The sequence below is a fragment of the Magnolia sinica genome, chromosome 4 (assembly GCF_029962835.1).
Source record: "Magnolia sinica isolate HGM2019 chromosome 4, MsV1, whole genome shotgun sequence".
NCBI lineage: Eukaryota > Viridiplantae > Streptophyta > Magnoliopsida > Magnoliales > Magnoliaceae > Magnolia > Magnolia sinica.
The window spans coordinates 2576369-2597224 of NC_080576.1; the positions used below are offsets into that span (position 1 = coordinate 2576369).

General features: G+C 42.0%; 1 protein-coding gene across 2 annotated transcripts in view; it reads left to right on the forward strand.

Annotated features, from left to right (window-relative positions):
- The window catches only part of LOC131242139 (ABC transporter B family member 19), a 29010-nt gene extending 18341 nt beyond the window's left edge, over positions 1–10669 (forward strand). For both annotated transcript variants that reach the window (XM_058240579.1, XM_058240578.1), the window contains 6 exons: positions 279–538; positions 1099–1415; positions 1528–1751; positions 2161–2986; positions 3198–3439; positions 9415–10669. In XM_058240579.1, coding sequence (XP_058096562.1) covers positions 279–538; positions 1099–1415; positions 1528–1751; positions 2161–2986; positions 3198–3439; positions 9415–10623 — 3078 coding nt within the window. In that variant the 3' untranslated portion in view covers positions 10624–10669. The remainder of the gene's footprint in view (positions 1–278; positions 539–1098; positions 1416–1527; positions 1752–2160; positions 2987–3197; positions 3440–9414) is intronic.
- Positions 10670–20856: the final 10187 nt, after the last annotated feature.

Sequence of the window (20856 nt, forward strand, 5' to 3'; positions counted from 1 at the left end):
GTTTATATATATATATATATATATATATATATATATATATATATATATATATATATATATATATATATATATTAATTCTCATCTTTTAGTTATACAATCCAATTTACTGATCATTGAATGGCCAAACTACCCCTAAACTTAGGCGGAAACTTAATCTGTTTGAATTAATTGATGGCTTGATGGTCCTTATTAGAAGTTGCCAATTCATGTTTGTTGTTATGGATTCTTCTAAGCGTGCCTGGGTGGCTGATGGTTTACCCTCAACTCTCGCTTCCTAGGCTGTTGCCCAAGTTCGGACGGTGTATTCGTTTGTTGGGGAGAACAAGGCCCTGAACTCCTACTCGGAGGCGATACAGAACACGTTGAAGCTCGGATATAAGGCAGGAATGGCAAAAGGTCTTGGTATTGGATGCACATATGGAATTGCATGCATGTCCTGGGCTCTGGTTTTCTGGTATGCCGGCGTTTTCATACGGAATGGGCAGACAGACGGTGGAAAGGCATTCACCGCGATATTCTCTGCCATTGTTGGTGGCATGTAAGAACTGAACTTGAGCTGCCAATTCACTCTGTTACTGTGTTGCTATGATTGCTTTTTTCGATTTCATGGAAACTAATTATTTAATGCTAATTTTCTGCTAGTGTGATCTGGATCATCCATCCAGTGGGCCTCAATGTCAATGGCCCAAGTCCTAAAAATCGCACAAAGGAGACAATCCTACTTGTTGAATTGGTGGCTTGAAATGGATGACGATAGTAGAAACTGCAGTGGTTCCCATTCAAGAGGCAAAGTCCGTTGCCACGTGGTTAGATTGTCCAGTTGGTGATTTTAGGTCATGGGTGTTGAGAGATGGAGTCCACTGGATGAATGACCATTACAGTTGTGCATACCCACAGTTGGTAATTTTAGGTCATGGGTGTTGTGAGATGGAGTCTACTGGATGAGTGACCTTTACAGTCGTGCATACCCACATGTGCAGAGGATGGCATGGCATATACTTGTCCATCTGTGGCTCCACATAGAAAGTTGAGAATTCCCTTAATGAACTCATTGTTGTTCTCTGATCATCTGATGTGCTATACCTTTCATTTCTGCAGGAGTTTAGGGCAATCCTTCTCAAATCTGGGAGCATTCAGTAAGGGGAAAGCTGCTGGATACAAGCTGATGGAGATAATAAAACAGAAGCCCTCTATAATCCAAGACCCTACTGATGGGAAGTGTTTGGCAGAGGTCAATGGGAACATAGAATTCAAAGATGTTACCTTCAGCTATCCATCACGACCGGATGTCTTTATCTTTCGAGAATTTTCCATCTTCTTCCCTGCAGGGAAGACTGTTGCAGTTGTTGGAGGTAGTGGGTCGGGAAAGAGTACTGTTGTGGCTTTGATAGAAAGGTTTTACGATCCTAATCAGGGTAATTAAAACCTCAATTTCATATTAAAAGAACATTATTTGAAATTAATTGTTGTATATTGAATTTCCTTTTTTTTAAAAATAATATTTTATCGCCTTTTCTGGTTTTGCAGGGCAGGTTTTGCTGGATAATGTGGATATAAGGACGATCCAATTGCGGTGGTTGCGAGAGCAGATTGGTTTGGTGAACCAAGAACCAGCTCTTTTTGCGACCACCATACTCGAAAACATACTCTATGGCAAGCCTGATGCAACAATTGCGGAAGTTGAAGCTGCTGCTACGGCTGCAAATGCTCATAGCTTTATTACTCTGCTTACCAATGGCTACAATACTCAGGTGACCTTATAATGCTGACTTTTCTTCTTCTTCTTTTTTCGTCGAACACATGGGAGGAATTTCAGTTAGACTTGATGATGTCCCAACACACAACCTAGGCGATCAGTCATCACTCTTGGAACAGCTCAAATATCTAAATTCTATACCAAAGTTAAATTACTAACTTCCGAATTCCTAATTCTGCTCCCAAACCTAGTATGGAGTTCATGCAAATGTTTTGAAGATCTTCTCAATTTTTGTGATCTGAAAGCTACATCATGTCATTTTTTCTCATACAACAACATCCGGAGTATCATAGGTTTTCACATGAAATCGGATATTTTTGTGTCAGGGAAAGAAAGCTATGGCTCTTATTTCTACCAAAGCAAGAAATTTTATATTCACACTCTTTATTTCCATCTAAAACCAGGTAGGAGAGCGAGGAGTCCAGCTATCTGGTGGCCAGAAACAGCGAGTTGCCATTGCCAGGGCAATGCTAAAGAACCCAAAAATCCTCCTCCTCGATGAAGCCACCAGCGCCCTTGATGCAGGGTCAGAGAGCATTGTCCAGGAAGCCCTGGACCGCCTCATGGTCGGGAGAACAACTGTGGTTGTTGCCCACCGCCTTTCCACCATAAGAAATGTTGACATGATTGCTGTAATCCAGCAAGGCCAGGTTGTTGAGACTGGCACCCATGAAGAACTGATTGCGAAAGGAAGCTCTGGTGCATATGCCTCTTTAATCCGATTCCAAGAGATAGCAAGGAACAGAGACTTTGGTGCCCCTTCGACCCGTCGATCACGTTCCTCACGCCTAAGCCATTCACTTTCCACAAAGTCTTTGAGCCTCAGATCTGGCAGCCTAAGGAACTTGAGCTATCAGTACAGCACTGGAGCTGACGGTAGGATAGAGATGGTCTCAAATGCCGATAATGACCGGAAAAATCCTGCACCAAATGGGTATTTCTTCCGGCTTCTGAAGCTAAATGCACCGGAGTGGCCTTATGCAGTACTGGGTGCCGTTGGGTCCGTGCTTTCGGGGTTTATAGGTCCGACATTTGCAATTGTGATGAGTAATATGATAGAGGTGTTCTACTATCGGGATTATGATGTAATGGAGAGGAAGACAAAGGAGTTTGTGTTCATCTACATAGGTGCTGGGCTTTATGCTGTGGTAGCCTATCTTGTGCAGCATTATTTCTTTAGCATCATGGGAGAGAACCTTACAACAAGGGTGAGAAGGATGATGCTTGCAGGTATACATCCTTTTCTTTTTCTTTCAATTTCTTAAAGATGGAGTGTGATAACCACCCATCCTCATTCGTTCGAAACTTCCTCTGGATAGCATATCACATAGGGCATATTCAAATGTCAAAGTCGTGAGGTTCATATCAATTACTAAGTGTCTTGCAGAGTGCATGGATGATTTCTGTGTAGCTGAAATTTCAGTTCCAATGATTTTTGCAGCAATCCTCAGGAATGAAGTGGGCTGGTTTGATGAGGAAGGGAACAATTCCAGCCTCGTCGCGGCTCGCTTAGCAACAGATGCGGCCGATGTGAAGTCTGCCATTGCTGAGAGGATTTCTGTGATATTGCAGAACATGACTTCGCTTCTCACCTCCTTCATTGTTGCTTTCATCATTGAGTGGCGGGTGTCTCTCCTTATCCTTGCAACCTTTCCTCTCCTGGTACTCGCTAATTTTGCACAGGTAAGCTGCTTTCCACTTAAGAGATTCCATTCTGAAAAGGTAATATATTTTTATTTTTATTTTTTTTTGGAGAAATGCTCTACTTGAAGCACTCATCTTAGTTGGGGCAGTGTTTTTTATAGAATGTCCACATGATAGCTACCATGTGAGGCTTCACTCTTACCGTCAATGGCACACGTGTGACCGAAATCAAGAGAGTGCAATCATTAAGTGAGTCATACATGTAGCTGTGATGTGGACCCTGCCCTGCATTCTATAAGAACTCATGGGAGAAACCATCACACACCACAGACCATGTGAGCCAAGGTGTGGGCCCCCCAACCAGATGTCTGTGAAACACATTTTAAAATTGTAGTGTTGGCACTTCACAGTTCACACTGGACCTTTCCTCAAGGAATCTGGATCCTCTGCAATGGAGGGTCCACCATCAATTGCTGGATGAGGCCTCATGCATCCATGATAAGATGATTGGAACCGTTCATCTGTTTGGCTGTTCTGTTGATGGGACAACATAAATAAATAAACGTGCTGACTGAATCGCAACGAATGATTGTTGGCCTCTAAATGAAATGAATTGCTGGAAACAAAAGTAGTCAATTATAGGTAATCAACTAGAAAAGTCAGTCATTGTTGGTCTGGATCCTCCTTGTGACTTTGGGACCATGGCCTTCATCCATGATAGTGGATTCCTATCATCTAACCCTTCATCTATACTAATAAAAATATAAAACCTTCATATCATTGACATCAGAGGTTCTAAAGAGGCCCACATGTATGTGGTACCATAACCATCCACTCGCTGGCAATGGCGCACATTTGCCAGAGATCCTAGCTTTCCATCAGGTGGGTCATACTGCTTAGATATTCCTACCTCAAATCGGTACATTTCAATCCACGGGTGGGCCACAATGAACAAAACAAACGGCCTGTCTTCGCACAGTGATGGGCGAACTCCTGTTGTTTTGCCCTCATCATCCGCACCTGAGGTCAGATTCTATCTGTCCTTGGACTGAAAGGAGGGCACTTTGGTCATTTGCAGTTTTTTTTTCCGTCTCTATCGTCTGCCCTTGCGTCAGATCCCGGCATCTGGTTCCGATCCTGAACATTGACCAAACGAGTAACCGACAAAACACCCAGAGCATGTGCACCTGCATTTTTTTATTTTTTTATTTTTTTACTCTTCGTAAATCTCGCTCATTGAGGAATCATCGAGGAGCAAAATACCATATACATTTCATAAATTTCGTAACTCCATGTTAAAGCGCCAGGACCTAAACGCACAACACGTGCCAAAGTAGCACATGTTTTGTGGGTCCGGGTTATTTACAGGTTGGTCAACATAGTTCCTTGGCCCAAAATATCCCGTCCATTCATCAAGTGGGCCACACGTACAAAAACACTGATAGCAAGTAGTACGAATTCAAGTGCATTGTGTTGCTCTACGGATGAATGGGCCGGCCAGGTTGGCAGCAGAAGATGGGGTGCGTGCAGTCTGGAATTAGCATTCCTGACAACTGTATTTTCTCCCTTTTACCTTGCACCGACGCATGGAGTTAAGAGATTCTGTCGTCTCTGCTGAGAGTCGTGTATTATTTTCTGATGGAAGGGAAGGACGTCAGAGAGTCTGAGACGTTATCGATGCACAGCGATTCGTTTCAGTGCAGTAAAAATATGATGCGAGTTTCGAGAGATGCTCGCCCGTGATTCCTAGCAATGAGTTTTTATTTTTTATCCGTAAGTCCTGGCTAAAGGACGGTTGCCCCTCACCCCTTGATGCTCTGGCAGAGCGTGATAACTATTCTGTAAACACTTGGAAGCTACTTGAAGTTGCATACGCGGCATTCAAGTAATTCAAATTGAACTGTCCACTATTTGAGTCCCACTTTAGATGTATCATGAGCCAAAATTATAAGTAGTTGATTATCCGACAATCCGACTTTATGATTATTATTATGAGGGTAAAAATGAAAAGCATCCAATGTCCTGTTTCAAAAAACAAGCTTCCACAAATCAGATTTTAGGATTGTTCGAGTAGTCTGTTTTAGGGACTGAGTTATATGCAGTGGTCCACAACTGAGTTGGTCTAATTTGACTTAATGTATGCTTACAATCTCTAAGTGCATGCCAGTGTATAAAATTTGCCTCAAATTATTAAATAACTCCCTTTTCAAAATGCTCCCAACCTGACCATTCATCCAGCAGGTGGCTTTTGAATAGACGGTTAACAATAAAATGGCTAGTGCTCCACATTCAATGGGTGAAATCAGATGGTTAAGATCGTGCAATCAGTTTGACTTTCAAGCTGCGCTCTACATTCACATGGCTAACAATAAAATGGCTAGTGCTCCACATTCAATGGGTTGTCAATGGGCAGGGCCTGCCCGTGGGCTTTTGGACAGGGTGGGATTTGGCCGGGTTTGGACTCACCTCCTAGGCTCATTGGATGGTCTTGCACTTAAACACCTGCTTAGTTTTGGACTGAGCTCAAGCTACCCCTGGCACTCTCTTTTACCTTAAGCCCAACATAGATTCATCTCTATGTTATTCCTACATGCAAGTGGGTATGGGCTGGGCATGAGCATATAAAGTGTCATATGAGCTGGGCCGGGCTGGTCATGAGCATATAAAGTGTCCTGAGCAATGCTTTGAAATTCTTTTGGGACGTGGGTCAGGCTCCGGTAATATGAAGACTGGCCTGTTGACTGCTCTATCTATAATGGGGCCGATGTCTCTCTGTGTGGCGGGGGCCCATGATTTGGATGGTATGGATTGCCTTACATGTACACCCAGCGGCACTGAAAATTAGAACTATCATTGTAGGCTAGTGGATCTAGTGCCTCTGCGCATGCCTCCATGTCATTCCTTCATGTACGGATGATATTCAAGCCACTCATTCCGTAGGTCTAGAAGTGAATCCAGACCACACTGTTGGGTCTACCCTAGTAGTGCACAAATGGTTGTTTATTATTATTATTATTTGGATAGTCCAATTAGAGATTATTTTTTGTTGTTGTTGAAGTTGATGCTCCGACCGTGTATGGCATAAAATTGTACAGGTGGCATACGTTAACTCAAAATCAGCCGACTGAATTCTTAATAGTCTCGAGATAACAGTCCCATAATCATATTGGTTTAGCAATCCTAACCTCTTATTTGTGGACACTTGTTTATTAAGATAAGGGCCATTGCTATATTTCATTTTTAAACATCTGATAAACATCTTCCAATCAAATAGCTAGATGATTGGATCAGCATAATTTATTTATTTTTTTTCATGATACATCTAAATTGGGACCCATCATTTGGAAAGTTTAAAATGAGTAAATTGTATGCCACGTGAAATTTCTAGGTTCCTAGTGCCTTCCATCACACTTTGCCAGAGTATCAAAGTTTCTCTTTTTTGCTTGCGGCCAGGTTTGGGCAGGATTAAATTGTTTTGCCTTCCTAAAATCACCTCTCTCTCTCTCTCTCTCTCTCTCTCTCTCTCTCTCTCTCTCTATCTATGGAGAAATGCTCCAATGCTCTCAGAGCATGGTCAAGATTGCTGAGTTCAAGTAGGCCTAATAAACAGTTTGGTCCATCTCTTTGTTATGGTCTATCATGGGTTGCTAGTGATTCTAACATAATAATCCCATCAATGGCTTGGAAAATGAATGGCTACAGAGAATAAGGCAGATCAATGATGAATTTGGTCATCTGATCATTGCAATTTTAACATGATAGTGCGTGAAATGTATTCCAGACTTCATGGACAGTTCAGATCAATCGACTGGATTGTTCAAGTGAATCGGTGCAACTAGAAGCACTTAACTGAAAGTGCTCTGAGAGCACTTGAGCAGGTTATCTTTTTTATATTATCATTTCCCACTTTCTAGGCTTGTAATGACCGGTGCCATGGCAGTCAAGGTGCCAGTTATTGTGGCACTACCATTCAGAGAAAGGCATTGGCACTCTGACAGACCATGACTGTCCACGCATTTTCAAAGCAGGGGACAGAGCACACCGGTCAGACATCCAAAGCAGAGCTTACATGTACGATCTTCCTCAATTCAAGCCGTCCAAATCGTGGGCTCCACTATATGTGGACGCAAACTATAATTCAGATCGGATGGTCCTAACTTTTAGGAATAGTGGACGTTAGAACTTGAATCATTGACTATTTTACCTTCCCATTTGAAGGCCACCCATTAATTAGGATCTTCCATTCTTCATGACTATTATGTTACCCCATCCAGAATGGGCCATGAAAAGACTTTATGACCTATGAGCTATGGTCTAGCTGAAGGTTTGGCCCTTGAGAGAGTAGAATAGCATAACAAGATCTGTGTAGCAGACCTCTATTAACTGAGATAAGGCTTAGATGATGATGATGGATGATTGAGGTATAGGCTACTAGTATAAATCAAGTCACCCCATTGACTAGAGAAATAACTTCCAGGCTTTTGAAGAGTGTGATGCTTGGCACAGGCGCTAAGAAATGTGCACATGTTGTACACACGTATAACTTAAATGAACCATCCAAAAGGGGTGCCCCAATTTTGATGACTCTTATACTTAAAATCATGGTGATTTAATTCCTTATTGGTGGATTTTGAACATCTAATTGATGGGCCATACTGAAAAATAAGTGAAAAATCCTAATTCAACTAATTATTACCTATTATTTACAGGTTAGCCTTGATCAATCAATTTCAATATTTGCTTTTGGCGTACAGAAAGTGGCTCTTGCAATGAGGTTTGCCAGAATGCGTCCTGATGGCCTTTAGCCTTTGGGTCGGCGTCATCTTCCAATGATCTAAACTATCTGTTTGATGGGCCTCACCTTGGTTGATAGCCAAAAAATAGAAGCTCCTATATTGGATAAAGATCCCCATCCATGGGGAAAGTCCCAAATTATCTTATTGCATGGGGTTGTATTCCAGCAAACCTCTCTTGCAATTTCAACCGTTTAATTTTAAGTATTTTTATGAAATGCCACCCGTGTTTTTATAACTAATTCGATAGAACCACCCAAAAGTTTTCCTTAGATGTAACCTCCCATATTTTGAGGGGTCCTCTTTGATTTACAACTTTTCGTCAAATTACTCAAATATAAGTAATGGTCATTATCCTATTTCTAAAAATAATTAAAATGTCCTAAAGAAGTGGTAGACGGAGGACATGATATGGACGGTTGAAAAGTACAGAAGTTGGTAGACGGAGGACATGATATGGACGGTTGAAAAGTACAGAAGTGGTAGACGGAGGACATAATATGGACGGTTGAAAAGTACTTGGACAGTGATATGGACTGTTCCAATATAGTGCAAAGCGATCTAGACCATTCGACTCTAGTTTTCTTGCAATTTAGACTGTTCATAAGCACGTGAACAGTGATTTAGACTTTTCCAAGACAGTGGACAACTATCTAGCAGTACGTGGACAACGATAGGGAGCGTTCCAAGGTGGCGGACAATAATACGAATTGATCCTTTCGTTAACATATTCAAAAATATAACTACTTTAGGGTTATTTTCGTTATTTTTAAAAATAAGCTAACAAATAAGGCAATAAGGCTTGCAACGTCCAGGGCTGGCCCAATGCAATCAAAAGTTTGAATTGGCCCAAGCCCAAAGGCCCTGTCTGATCAGATCAAAATCCTGGCCCTGACCCAGGCCAACTGCAAGTCTACTAACAGACGTGACTTGGATTTAGAGAATATGTTGGGAGGTTTTGTTTAGTTATAAATAAAAGCATTTCATTTTCATATGAAAATCCCTTAATCTTATTTTTTTTTGTAGGAAAAGTGCATGGTTTTTTATTGTTTGCTTCTCACTCATCTGCCAAAGTTTCAAGTAGCTCCTTACTGTAATTAGTTAACGAGCTTTTGCACTTTCTAAGCGACTCGGGAGCATTTTGTTTGTTTGCCTGTTTTATCCCTGCAAGAATTTTCTCTCCTCTCTGACCGTTATATCCGTTAATCCTGCATCGTACAGCAACTTTCTTTGAAAGGGTTCGCCGGTGATACAGCAAAGGCGCATGCTAAAACAAGCATGATAGCTGGGGAAGGAGTGAGCAACATACGCACGGTCGCAGCTTTCAATGCCCAGGACAAGATCCTCTCCCTCTTCCGCCACGAGCTCCACCTTCCCCAGACCCAAAGCCTCCGCCGCAGTCAGTCCTCTGGTTTTCTCTTCGGGCTCTCCCAGCTCGCCCTCTATGGATCCGAGGCTCTCATTCTCTGGTACGGGGCCCACCTCGTCAGCCAAGGCACGTCCACCTTCTCCAAGGTCATCAAGGTCTTTGTCGTCCTTGTCATCACTGCCAATTCTGTTGCAGAGACTGTTAGTCTTGCACCCGAGATCATCCGTGGAGGCGAGGCTGTAAGCTCTGTCTTCTCGATCCTGGACCGAGCAACAAAGATCGATCCGGATGACCCAGAAGCTGAACCTGTCGAGTCGATCCGCGGCGAGATCGAACTCCGGCACGTCGATTTCGCCTATCCATCTCGGCCTGAGATCATCATCTTTAAGGATCTCAACCTCCGGATCCGGGCAGGGCAGAGCCAGGCACTTGTAGGTGCCAGTGGGTCCGGTAAGAGCTCTGTCATCGCGTTGATTGAACGGTTCTATGATCCGATGGCAGGGAAGGTCCTGATTGATGGGAAGGACATTCGGCGGCTGAATTTGAAGTCGCTCCGGCTAAAGATTGGATTAGTGCAGCAGGAGCCGGTGTTGTTCGCTGCAAGCATTCTCGAGAACATAGCTTATGGGAAGGATGGGGCAACGGAGGCGGAGGTAATCGAGGCTGCGCGGGCCGCCAATGTCCACGGGTTTGTGAGCGGTCTGCCAGATGGGTATAAAACACCCGTCGGGGAGAGAGGGGTGCAACTGTCAGGTGGCCAGAAGCAGCGGTTAGCGATTGCGAGGGCAGTGCTGAAGGACCCAGCAGTGCTGTTGCTGGACGAGGCGACAAGCGCGCTCGATGCTGAATCAGAGTGCGTGCTGCAGGAGGCATTGGAGAGACTGACGAGGGGACGGACAACGGTGCTCGTTGCGCACCGGTTGTCTACGATTAGGGGGGTGGATAGCATTTCTGTGGTCCAGGACGGGCGCATTGTAGAACAAGGCAGTCATTCGGATCTGATTGGCAGAGCAGATGGTGCGTATTCGCGGCTCTTGCAGCTGCAGCACCATCAAATTTGAATGACTGCCTTTTGCTTATTTTTCTATGTATTTCTTCTGCTTTCCCGCCATTTTTTTTTTCCTAAAAAAAGGTTGTACATAGAGCTGTACACAAGCAGAGTTAGCTTGGTAACTCGCTTGATTCGGTTTGAAAAAGCTTAACTCGACTCGGATCGAAACTCTGTTAGAACTGAATCGAGTCATTTTTTGGAAGCTCGAACATTTCAAGTCGAGTCCAAGCTGAACCTAGCTCGACTCGATATTGAGCTCGACTCAACTCAGCTCGGACTCGACTTGGATCGAGTTTTAAGTGAATATATAAGTTTTTTTTTTAAAAAAAAACCCTCATTCGCCCGACTCTATCCTACCCATTTCGCCCAACTCAGCAACCCTAACCCATTTCTCCCACCTTTTCGACCAAATCGTCCGACCCTAATCCATTTCTTCCTCCCTTTTGTCCAAATCGGTCGTCCATTCGCCCAATACTCTCGCCGTTCTCCACCGCCTAGCGAAATTCTTTCTTCCAACGTTTGTTCGGACGATCTCCTCTCCCAAAGTGAGTCCTCTCCTCCACTTTTTCCATTTTTTCTGGCGAGTAGTGTCCGTCTGAGTGGTGGAATACATCCGACCAATGACCACTGGCTGGATAAACCCATCCGACCAACGATCACTGGCTGGACGAAAACTCGAAAACTCAACTCGAGCTTGACTTGAACTGGACCGAGCTGTTGGCCGAGCCGAGCATGAGCCGCTGTTTCAAGCTCGAAGGCTGAGCACAAGTCAAAACTGCACGAATCAAGCACAAGTTGGGCAAAGCTCGCCTCAACTCGTGTAGACCTCTAGTTGTAACATGTGGACTCTACTCCCCAAATCCTTTCCTTGTTTGGATGGCCTCGTCTTCCAAGTTTACCCAATACTTAATGGGTAAAATCTATGGGACCCACCGTCATGTATCGTCTATCCATGCCGTCCATCTGTTTTTACCGCTCATTTTCGGGCATGAGGACTGCACGACAGTAAACAATGAGAATTGAACGCCTACCGTTGAAAATCCCTTGGGGGGCCACATGTTTTGGATCAAGCAGATATATGTGTTTTCCATTCATACAGTCAGAACTTATGAACTGGTTGGATGACAAATAAACATCACCGTTGGCCCTACGAAGGTTTCAACGGTGGACGTTATTATCCCCACTGATTCCTGTGCTGTGGTCCACCTGAGCTCTGGATATGCTTAAATTTTGAGTTCATGCACTAAAATGAGCTGATAAAACGGTTGGAAGGCGTGGATAAGACACATACATCACCTGTGGGCCCCACAGAGTTTACTCAGTAGCATACTTAGTTTCCCGTACGCAACCGTTCCGTGATTATATGGAGCATCCTAACGGTTTATGGTGGTGGTTCCAAAAAGAAGGTGAAAGAGGGGAATGATGGCATGCTAATAACCCTTGAATCCACTAGGGAGGGGAGAATACCGAAAATGAGAATAAAATTTAACAATATTCAACAAAAATGCATGGCCTTATATAAGGATAAGTGGCCTTAGGCTTTGAATTCGATCAAAATCAATAAACTAACTTGCTAAAAATAGTTTCGAAAAACAAAATTTTGTTTTTGACCTAGACATAGGGCTCGTCATCGGTATACTATACACGTGAATCCGATAATCGATCCTAAAATTGTAACCGTCGGAAGCTATTGAGCTTTTCGGTCTGATGTGGATCTTGTCCATCCCTGAAGTCGTCCTTTGATCCAGCCTACACATTCTTTCATATAGTCAATCTATGCGAGGTCCACCGTGATGTGCAAGTGCTATCCGACCCATCCATTAGATGTACTCTCCAGTTTCATGGCTAGGTACCAAAATCCAACAGGATCTGTTATTCAGGTGGGCCACATCACAGGTAAGAAGGGTCAAGCCGGCCACAGAGACTCCAGGTGGAATTTTTGGCCCACTTTGTTGTTATAATTATCCAATCCAGTCATCAAGTTTCATCCACTAGATAAAGGGATAGGCCCTAACTCGGGCTGTTTTCAAAACTCAGGTGGGCCACTCCGTGTGAATATATAGGTTGTAGGTTTGATTGTACATTACTTCCCATGTTTTGTCCCACCAGAGGTTTAGATTGGGATGGTTCTTGAGATGTTCACGAGATCCACAGTTTGGATCCACTAACGGATCTCAGGTGGGCCCCACACAGCTCCAAGGTATGGTAAAGCATGTGATCATTCCCACGCATCTTGTATGTTATACTTGTTGTCACGCTCGCCATGTTCAATTGAAGGTGACTGTGGCTCTTGATCTCAGGGCCATCCATCTCTAGGGGCCACTAGATGGACGATCTCCATAACTCGTCCCGTACATGTGTGCAACCAACATAAGTTAGTTTTTTGTTGGAGGGCAGTAGAGAAGACTGACATAATTCAAAAATCATTTTGCATGCAAATCCGCTAACATGCGCTTGGGTAGGACACCTGGGCCACGAAAACGGTAGCCCTACCATGAAGATCAGCTGGCACAAAACCAGGCTAGTCCGGATTCGTTTATCAGGTGGGCCACATTGTACTGGCATGGCCCGCCTAGTGAGCTGGTCAGCCTGATTTTCGAGATGGGCTTCGTGGCGGGTCTACCACAACCCCTGTGGTACTGTTTACATAGTAAGCTACGGTGGCACCGCCCAGAAGTGGGCCCCAGATGATGTATCCACAACATCCAAGCTGTCCATCCGATACGTCGCCTCATAATGCCCTCAAGGCCTAACAATCAACTGAAACGAAAACTCATGTGGGCCACAGCACCGGGCACAGGTTGAGATGGGACCGCTCACCCTTGATTTATGAAGTGGCCTATCATGTTGTGTACATGGAATCCAGGCCGTCTAGACACGTCAATTCCCTGGATGAAGGATCAGAATGAAAATCAGGATGTTTTGCAGCTCATGTGGGCCCTCCTTAGAATCAAGCGTTAGCATACCACTCCCTCCACCTTGTTCCCTGTGATGGGGCCTACCAAAGTTTTATATCGACCTAATTTTCATAACTTTGGGGTAAACTGAGGGGAAGCATCAGATGGATGAGTTGGATGTGCCAAATGTTGGAAATAATGCTTAGATCTTGGACTCGAAAAATCATACAATCTCACTCTTCAAATGGGCCTCTATGTAATAAAGCAAATTCAACGGTTACAGATCCTTTTCTGAACATTCAATCGTTCTGATCTTCTGTCACCCACTTCAGGTGTGTGTTAACCTAATTTTTACGCCATGATATTTAAACGGTGGAGATCAAGCGATGGAAAGTTCATATCTCACACTTGTGTCACTTTGTGACACACGCGCACACCACGTGTGAATGTGTACGGCTCCACGCCCGTTAGTAATTTCTCTTACTTGCGGCTTAACCATGGTCGTTGGATTCCATCCAACGGACGGCTCACGATCAGGCGCACTAAGAAGAAGAGGTTTTCGCGGAAACGGATTGGCTACTCCCCTGCCAATGGCTGGTGGTCGATGATCTGTGGGCCCCACCATGATGTATGTGTTTCATCCATGCCGTCCATCTATTTTTCTAGATCATTTCATGTACTGAGACAAAAAATGAGGTACATCGAAATCTCAAATGTACCACATTACAGGAAACAGTGTTGAATGAACGTCGACCATTTAAAAATTTTTGGAGGCCATAAAAGTTTTGGATCAAGCTGATATTTATTTTTTGACCTTCATCTGGGGCTGTATGACCTAATCAATAGATTGGATGTCAAATACAAAGTACAGTGCACCTTAGGAAGATTTTAATGTTGGATATCCAATCAATAATTTTTTTTTCCTGTGGTGGGGTCTACCTGAGATTTATATCCTTCTCATTTTTGGGTTCAAGATCTAAATTGATCTGTAAAAATGGATGAACAGAATGGATGAAACACATACATCATGCTGGGGCCCACAGATCACAGACTACTAGCCACCGGGTTGGTGGCGGGGGAGTGGCCAATCCGTTTTGGGTTTTCGCAGTACCAAATGGCCGGTAATACCTGTTTTAAGCAGCGCGTAAAACACCAAAGCTCTGTATGGTCTATAGTGTTGTATATGTAAAATCCAATCCATCCATTTAGTGATAACCCATGTTATGACCGTACATACAAGTGATATGCCCTAATAGAAAGCTATTATGCTAAAAAATAAATGGGAACAATCGTGTTGTGAGCTGCCCGAGTTTTAGATGTTGATCCACACCTGATGAGCGGGTTCGATGATGCATGCATAGACACCATGGTGGCCCCAAGTACAAACCTGCGGTTGACGCCCCATCTCCATTGTTCCTTGTGGTGTGGCCCCCATGAGATGTTAATCTTACTAGTTTTCTGCATCAAGGCTTAGAATAGAGGAATTCACCTGATGGACAGAGTGGATGCCGCTCAGACAACGTAGACCCATGGAACATTATTGTGATAGGCACTACCATAAGCAGTTGTTGGAGAGGACTACCGTCCGTTTTCCGCGTGGGATCTATGCTAAAACCAGCAAAATTGTCATTTCACTGCTGGTACTCGGATTCCGTAGTGACCCATCGAGTACCGACAGAGTTGCTGGTCGGTGCTGGAAAGGCTATGTGGGCCCCACCATGAAGCATGTGTTTTAACCATGGGGTTCGTCCATTTTTCTAGCTCATTTAAGTGCATAATTAAAAAAAATAAAAAATGGGGCAAATCCAAATCTCAGGTGGACCACACTACATGAATCAGTGGTGATTGAAAACCCACAATTAAAAGAGCTACAAAAGTTTTGGATCAACCTCTTCTACGGGTTGGATGACAATATGACAAATTTAACCATGAGCATTAAATCACTATTGTATACTATTGTGTGGTCCACCTGAGAATTTTCCGGCTCATGTCATAAAATAAGCTGACAAAATGAGTAGAATATTGCATGCATATACATATACATATGTTATGGCTACAGAGCTTTTCTAGCACCGACCTTTGTACTGGAAGGGTCACCATGTGGTTCATATTGCACATGTTGAATAGAAGATCAGGTGGGCCGTGTTGGGCGCACTCAATGATCGTTTTATCCATCCAACATGTGACGAAATTATATATGAAAGTACTTTAGCCTTTTTAATCAGGTTCTTCTTACAATGATCTGAACCGTTTATGTAATACGACAATAAACAAAAGCTCAATTGCATTATTTCAATCCTTTAATAAATTGGCTCCTTTGATTTGGACATGGAAGGTTGTTATAACCTTTGTATATTTAATGGGTTGAAATATTCAATTCTAAAGTGTTTTAGGGCATCCCACATCAAAGAGGACATCTAAATAAACGGTTTGTGTTATTTAAAAAGGCCTAAATCCAACTGCTAGAGTCTTGTTATAGTATTGTAATTTGTTGGGTGTATTCAAGCAAAAGCATTTGAATCGGTAGGTTTGTAATACATGCGTTTGCGTGTGAATGCAGACGGCTCCATACAATGGTACAGTGAATTTGTACTCACTAGGTTACTTTGGTTAAAGGAGAGCCATAACACCCCATCCATCAACTATGCTCGCTCATGTTCACCATGGAACCCAAAAAACATGATGAACCAAGCCTAAGGTGGGCCACACTATAGGAAAAAAATGGGATGGGATGGCCACCATTTGTTTCATGTAGGTCCCACTGTGATGTTTATATACTATATCTTTATTCATTTGATGTGCCTCCTCAAGATGTGAGAAATACAAAAAATAATGGTATTATGAAACTCAAGGTGGGCTATACCGTCTTAGTATAGAGCTTTTAGTATAATTTTATAGGGTTTTAGACCAGCCTAATTTTCAGTATCATGGCAACAAAAGTGGTGTATTACCTGATAGATGGGGTGGATTACCTAATTTTCAAGGGATTGCATATAGCAACAGAAGATCGGATGTTTTTGTATCAAAGAAGGTGAGTATGTAAACTCTTAAGTTTTTGATGATCATTGATCTCCGTCTTTTTATGTCATGGACTTTTCTCGCAAGAGTTTTCCACTTAAAATATTTTAAGTTATATGGTTCTTGCTTTATTATTTGGTTATTGTGTTTTATTATATTGTTCTATCTCCATTGAATGTGCTCCCGCAAAGCACACATAATAATATTGGTATTAGATCTGAATTTCTAATATTTAGAATTGATTTAGGTTTGTTGAGGGGTTGAAGGGTCTGAATCTCAGCATATACATTCATCATATTTATTTATTTTAAAATCATGGAATAGAACCACTTGATCGAATTTTCCATGTCATTATTTAAGAGCTTGCTTTAAACCGTATAAATATTTTATAAACTCACCACTATATAGGGGTGCACATTGAACCGGCCAAACAATCCGGTTTGGTCTAGTTCTAGAGTGCACCGGTTCCAGTTCCAAAAATTAAAGAACCGATTACATCAGTTCGGTTCTTGGTTTGGGGTATGTAGAACCGAACCGAACCATGAACCGATCCGTAAAACTGAACCATGGATCTGAATCGCGAAACCGAACTTGGAACCGAACTTGGAATTGAACCAGGAACCCTTTTATTGTTTCCATATTTGACTCATGATTTACGGTTTAAAATGCATCATTTGATTGTTTTCATAAATGTATTTTTGCATACCTTATACAATATTTAAACCATTTATCAAATGGATCACAACACGAATGGACATGGGGTAGATTATAAAATAAAACATGCAATTAAGTTGGATTATAAAAAGCCTAGAACCGTGGAACCGATTCGGAACCGAACCGGTTTTAATGGTCCGGTTCCGGTTCGGTTCTAGGGTGCTAACAGTCCAATTCCAGTTCCGAATATTGTAGAACCGTTAGGAATGGTTCGGTTCTGGTTTCACCCCAAAACCGGACTGAACCGACCCATGTGCACCCCTACCACTATATTTTTGTCCAAGCATTATAAATTCTTAGGTTGTTCCATATATATTTCATTTTCTAAATCCATATAAATCTCTATTCATTTAATGTATTTTAAGATGACAAATAGATGCTAAGGCAATTAGAATTCTTGTAATAGATTTCTTAGTAACTTGTGTAGATGTATTAAAGAAATTTATTTATTTTTCTTATTTAAAGCCTTTAACCACTAACATTACCTTGAATTTTCTCATTGGTTCTATTTATTTTCATCTTTATTTTTTAATATCGACTTAAAACATATGATTTTTTATCCTAAAGGTAAATTTACAAGTTTTCATGTTTTATTACTTATTATTGAATTCATTTCATCATTAATAACCTTATTTCACAATGCGGCATTATGAGATTTTATTTCTTCCTCGTATGTGGCTAAATCACCTTCCACATTAAGAATTATTATATGCTTCTTTTTTAATTTTATCTTCATCAATTAGAAACATGTAGAAATATTACTCAAAGCAATAGTTTGAAACCTTTTTAGGTATAGTAATTTTTTTAAAAATATTTAATATCTTTCTCTTGATTTGAGCATTGAATAAGATTAAAAGATAGTCATTTTTATTTTGATTCATCTTAAGATATAATGTAGTTTTCTTATTCGTTATTTTATTTAGAACATAACATGTTGTAATGTTCATAGAAATACATTGATCTATATATATTTTTTGAACATCGGCTTTATAGCAACAAAGATACAAAATAGAAAACTATGAAATTATGGCATGAAAAATAGGACGAATTGGATTTTAAAAAATGTCATTTCATAAATAATTATGTTGGTATTGATGGTAAAACATTTCTCTGGACCCTATGTAATGTCTTGGAAAATCCATACAAAGACCCGAGTACCACCTCAGGTAGAAATCACGAAGGACTAAATCTTTTAGAAATTAAATGAGAATTAGCTAAGTGCTAAACCAGATTACTTATGAAATTAGTACTAATCACTTTAAATACGATCTGTAAGACCCAAAACGAGTAGAATCATTGGCGCTATTTTATCCAGAAATCTAGAATCAATCTTTAAACCCGGTTGCTCTTGGGAGCACCTTGAAACTCCGTATTGGACCTGAACTGCACGTCGAAAGTCCGATTACCCCAAAACTATACGGTTATGACTGCATTACTGGACTTGACAACCACCTCAGAAATCAAGTCCTAACAGTATCCAGAAACGCATAACTTGAGCCCGGAGCGAAGTGTGTGAGAAATGCGAATATCTTTAAGAAACGAATTGAAACTTAAGTGAATTTTTCACTTACAAGCCAAATCTAAGGATTCAGATCATCGGAATCTGACCCAATTACACCCTCGGATCAGGAAAAATTTTCAACACATGTTAGTATACTTGTGGCCCTGATCGAGTATCGGTGACCGTTGAATTGAAACTGGTCCGCCACGGTCGATCTGTAAATCCGATCGGACCGAAAACTCAGCTTGACCTAGATCCAATGTCAGGGAGCTTAAGTCCGACCACATGCTGAAGGGAGGCCACCAGAAGTGCTCCGTTGGACTGAAACAGTCCACTTTTGGCTATAACCTAAGTATACCATGGCCCTGGGGCCATTCCCATCAATTCTGGGCCTATATAAAGGCCTAAACCCACCCCTCTCTCATTCCATACGAATTCCTAACCCTAGGAGAGAGAAAAGAGAGAAAAGAGAAGGAAAGAGAGAGAAAGTGAGAGAGAGAGTTGGCATTTGCTTCTGGGATTCTTCCCTGACGCTCCACGTGCTTAACCACCACATCTGTATCGCTATATCGGCGATTTTGACACCATTTTTGGGTAAGAAAACCTAACCCTACTTTATTTTAGGGTTTCAAATAGAGTGAATGATGAATTAGTTAACCTATTTCATACTTTAGGTTGTCGTTGTGCCGTAGACGACAAATTAGAGAACGAACTGAGTTCATTACAAGTTTACCGGCAAAAGGTATGGACTATAAATGTTTAGATTACGATTTTCAAGGCTTTCAATGTCAGCTAATGATTTATGACTGACTTGAATGCTATCACATACTTAGATATGATGTTTCCCGCACTTTACACATATATATGAACTATGTTGAATATAGTGTATTTTACGTGTTTGTTGATATATCTAAATAAATATGGAATTTGAATTTGTGCTTGCCATGATTATTAGCTATGGATATATGCTTATTGTGTATGTGGCAACTCTTTTGTAAAAAGGGGCTTGCCGGGATGTATGTTGTAACTAGTCTATTACATGTGTATAAATGTGTAGGCTAAGTATTTGATAAAATGCCTGAATGAGGAAATGTTTGTTTAAATGTATGTAATAAGGGTGTTGAGATATGATTCTCAATTTCCTTAGCTACCGCTATAGTTTCCTTTATGTAACCTACATCGCTACTACGTGCTTTATGGCTGAAATGCCTATGTATGCTAACTTGTACCCTATATGTTTATTGAAATGCTCATATGAGATTTGTATTTTAGTTCAGTTGCCACATGCTGTTTGGCTGAATGTGAATGCTATTGTTTGGAATGTGATTGGGGCTACGACGTAGTCCAGGCAATAGGTAATGGTTTACGATAGGTGGCCGTACTACTTAGCCACGACAGACACGCCCGATGAATCCGAGCCGTACGCTGCTAATCGATAGTGGTTAGGCCACGCGGAGTGCTTACGCGCTCATTGTCGATCGGCTCGACATATGCTCGTACCAGTCGAGCTTGTCAAGCAACCCGATTGGCCTAATGTATATTCACCATGTATGGACGCTATTACTTGAATCTAAGGTACCAAACTCATCAGTGAAAACCAGTTTAACCTTGGTACCTTGATCCGCTAAGACTCATGAGCCAGGCATGGTGGTATGGGACACCATGGTCGAGCTGTCGGCCTATGCTGGGTGATGAGCCTCCTCGTAGTGTCCAGTGAGCAACCCAGACTCGTGAGTCGAATACGGTGGTATGTGACACTGTGTTCGTGCTGTCAGCCTACGATCAGGTGACGAGCCTCTTTAGTGACCTCGAGCATACTCTAAACTGTGCTGAGGTAACGAGCCTCTCCGTAGTAAACTAGAGTATAAACCAGACCTGCACTGAGGTGACGAGCCTCTCTATGACGACTTGGAATCATCTATCGTATGTGAATGACTAGGAGTGACGACCCTAGATGGATCAATGTTTGGGTATATAGTATAAAGGGATGTGCCTTAGCTTCCCAATCCCGCTGTATGAAAAATGGGCTAACTAAGAACTTGAATAACATGAATCATGTATCGCATTACACGGTGCTTTGGTGAGGAAGTGCACGTTTACTGGGAGTGGTGCA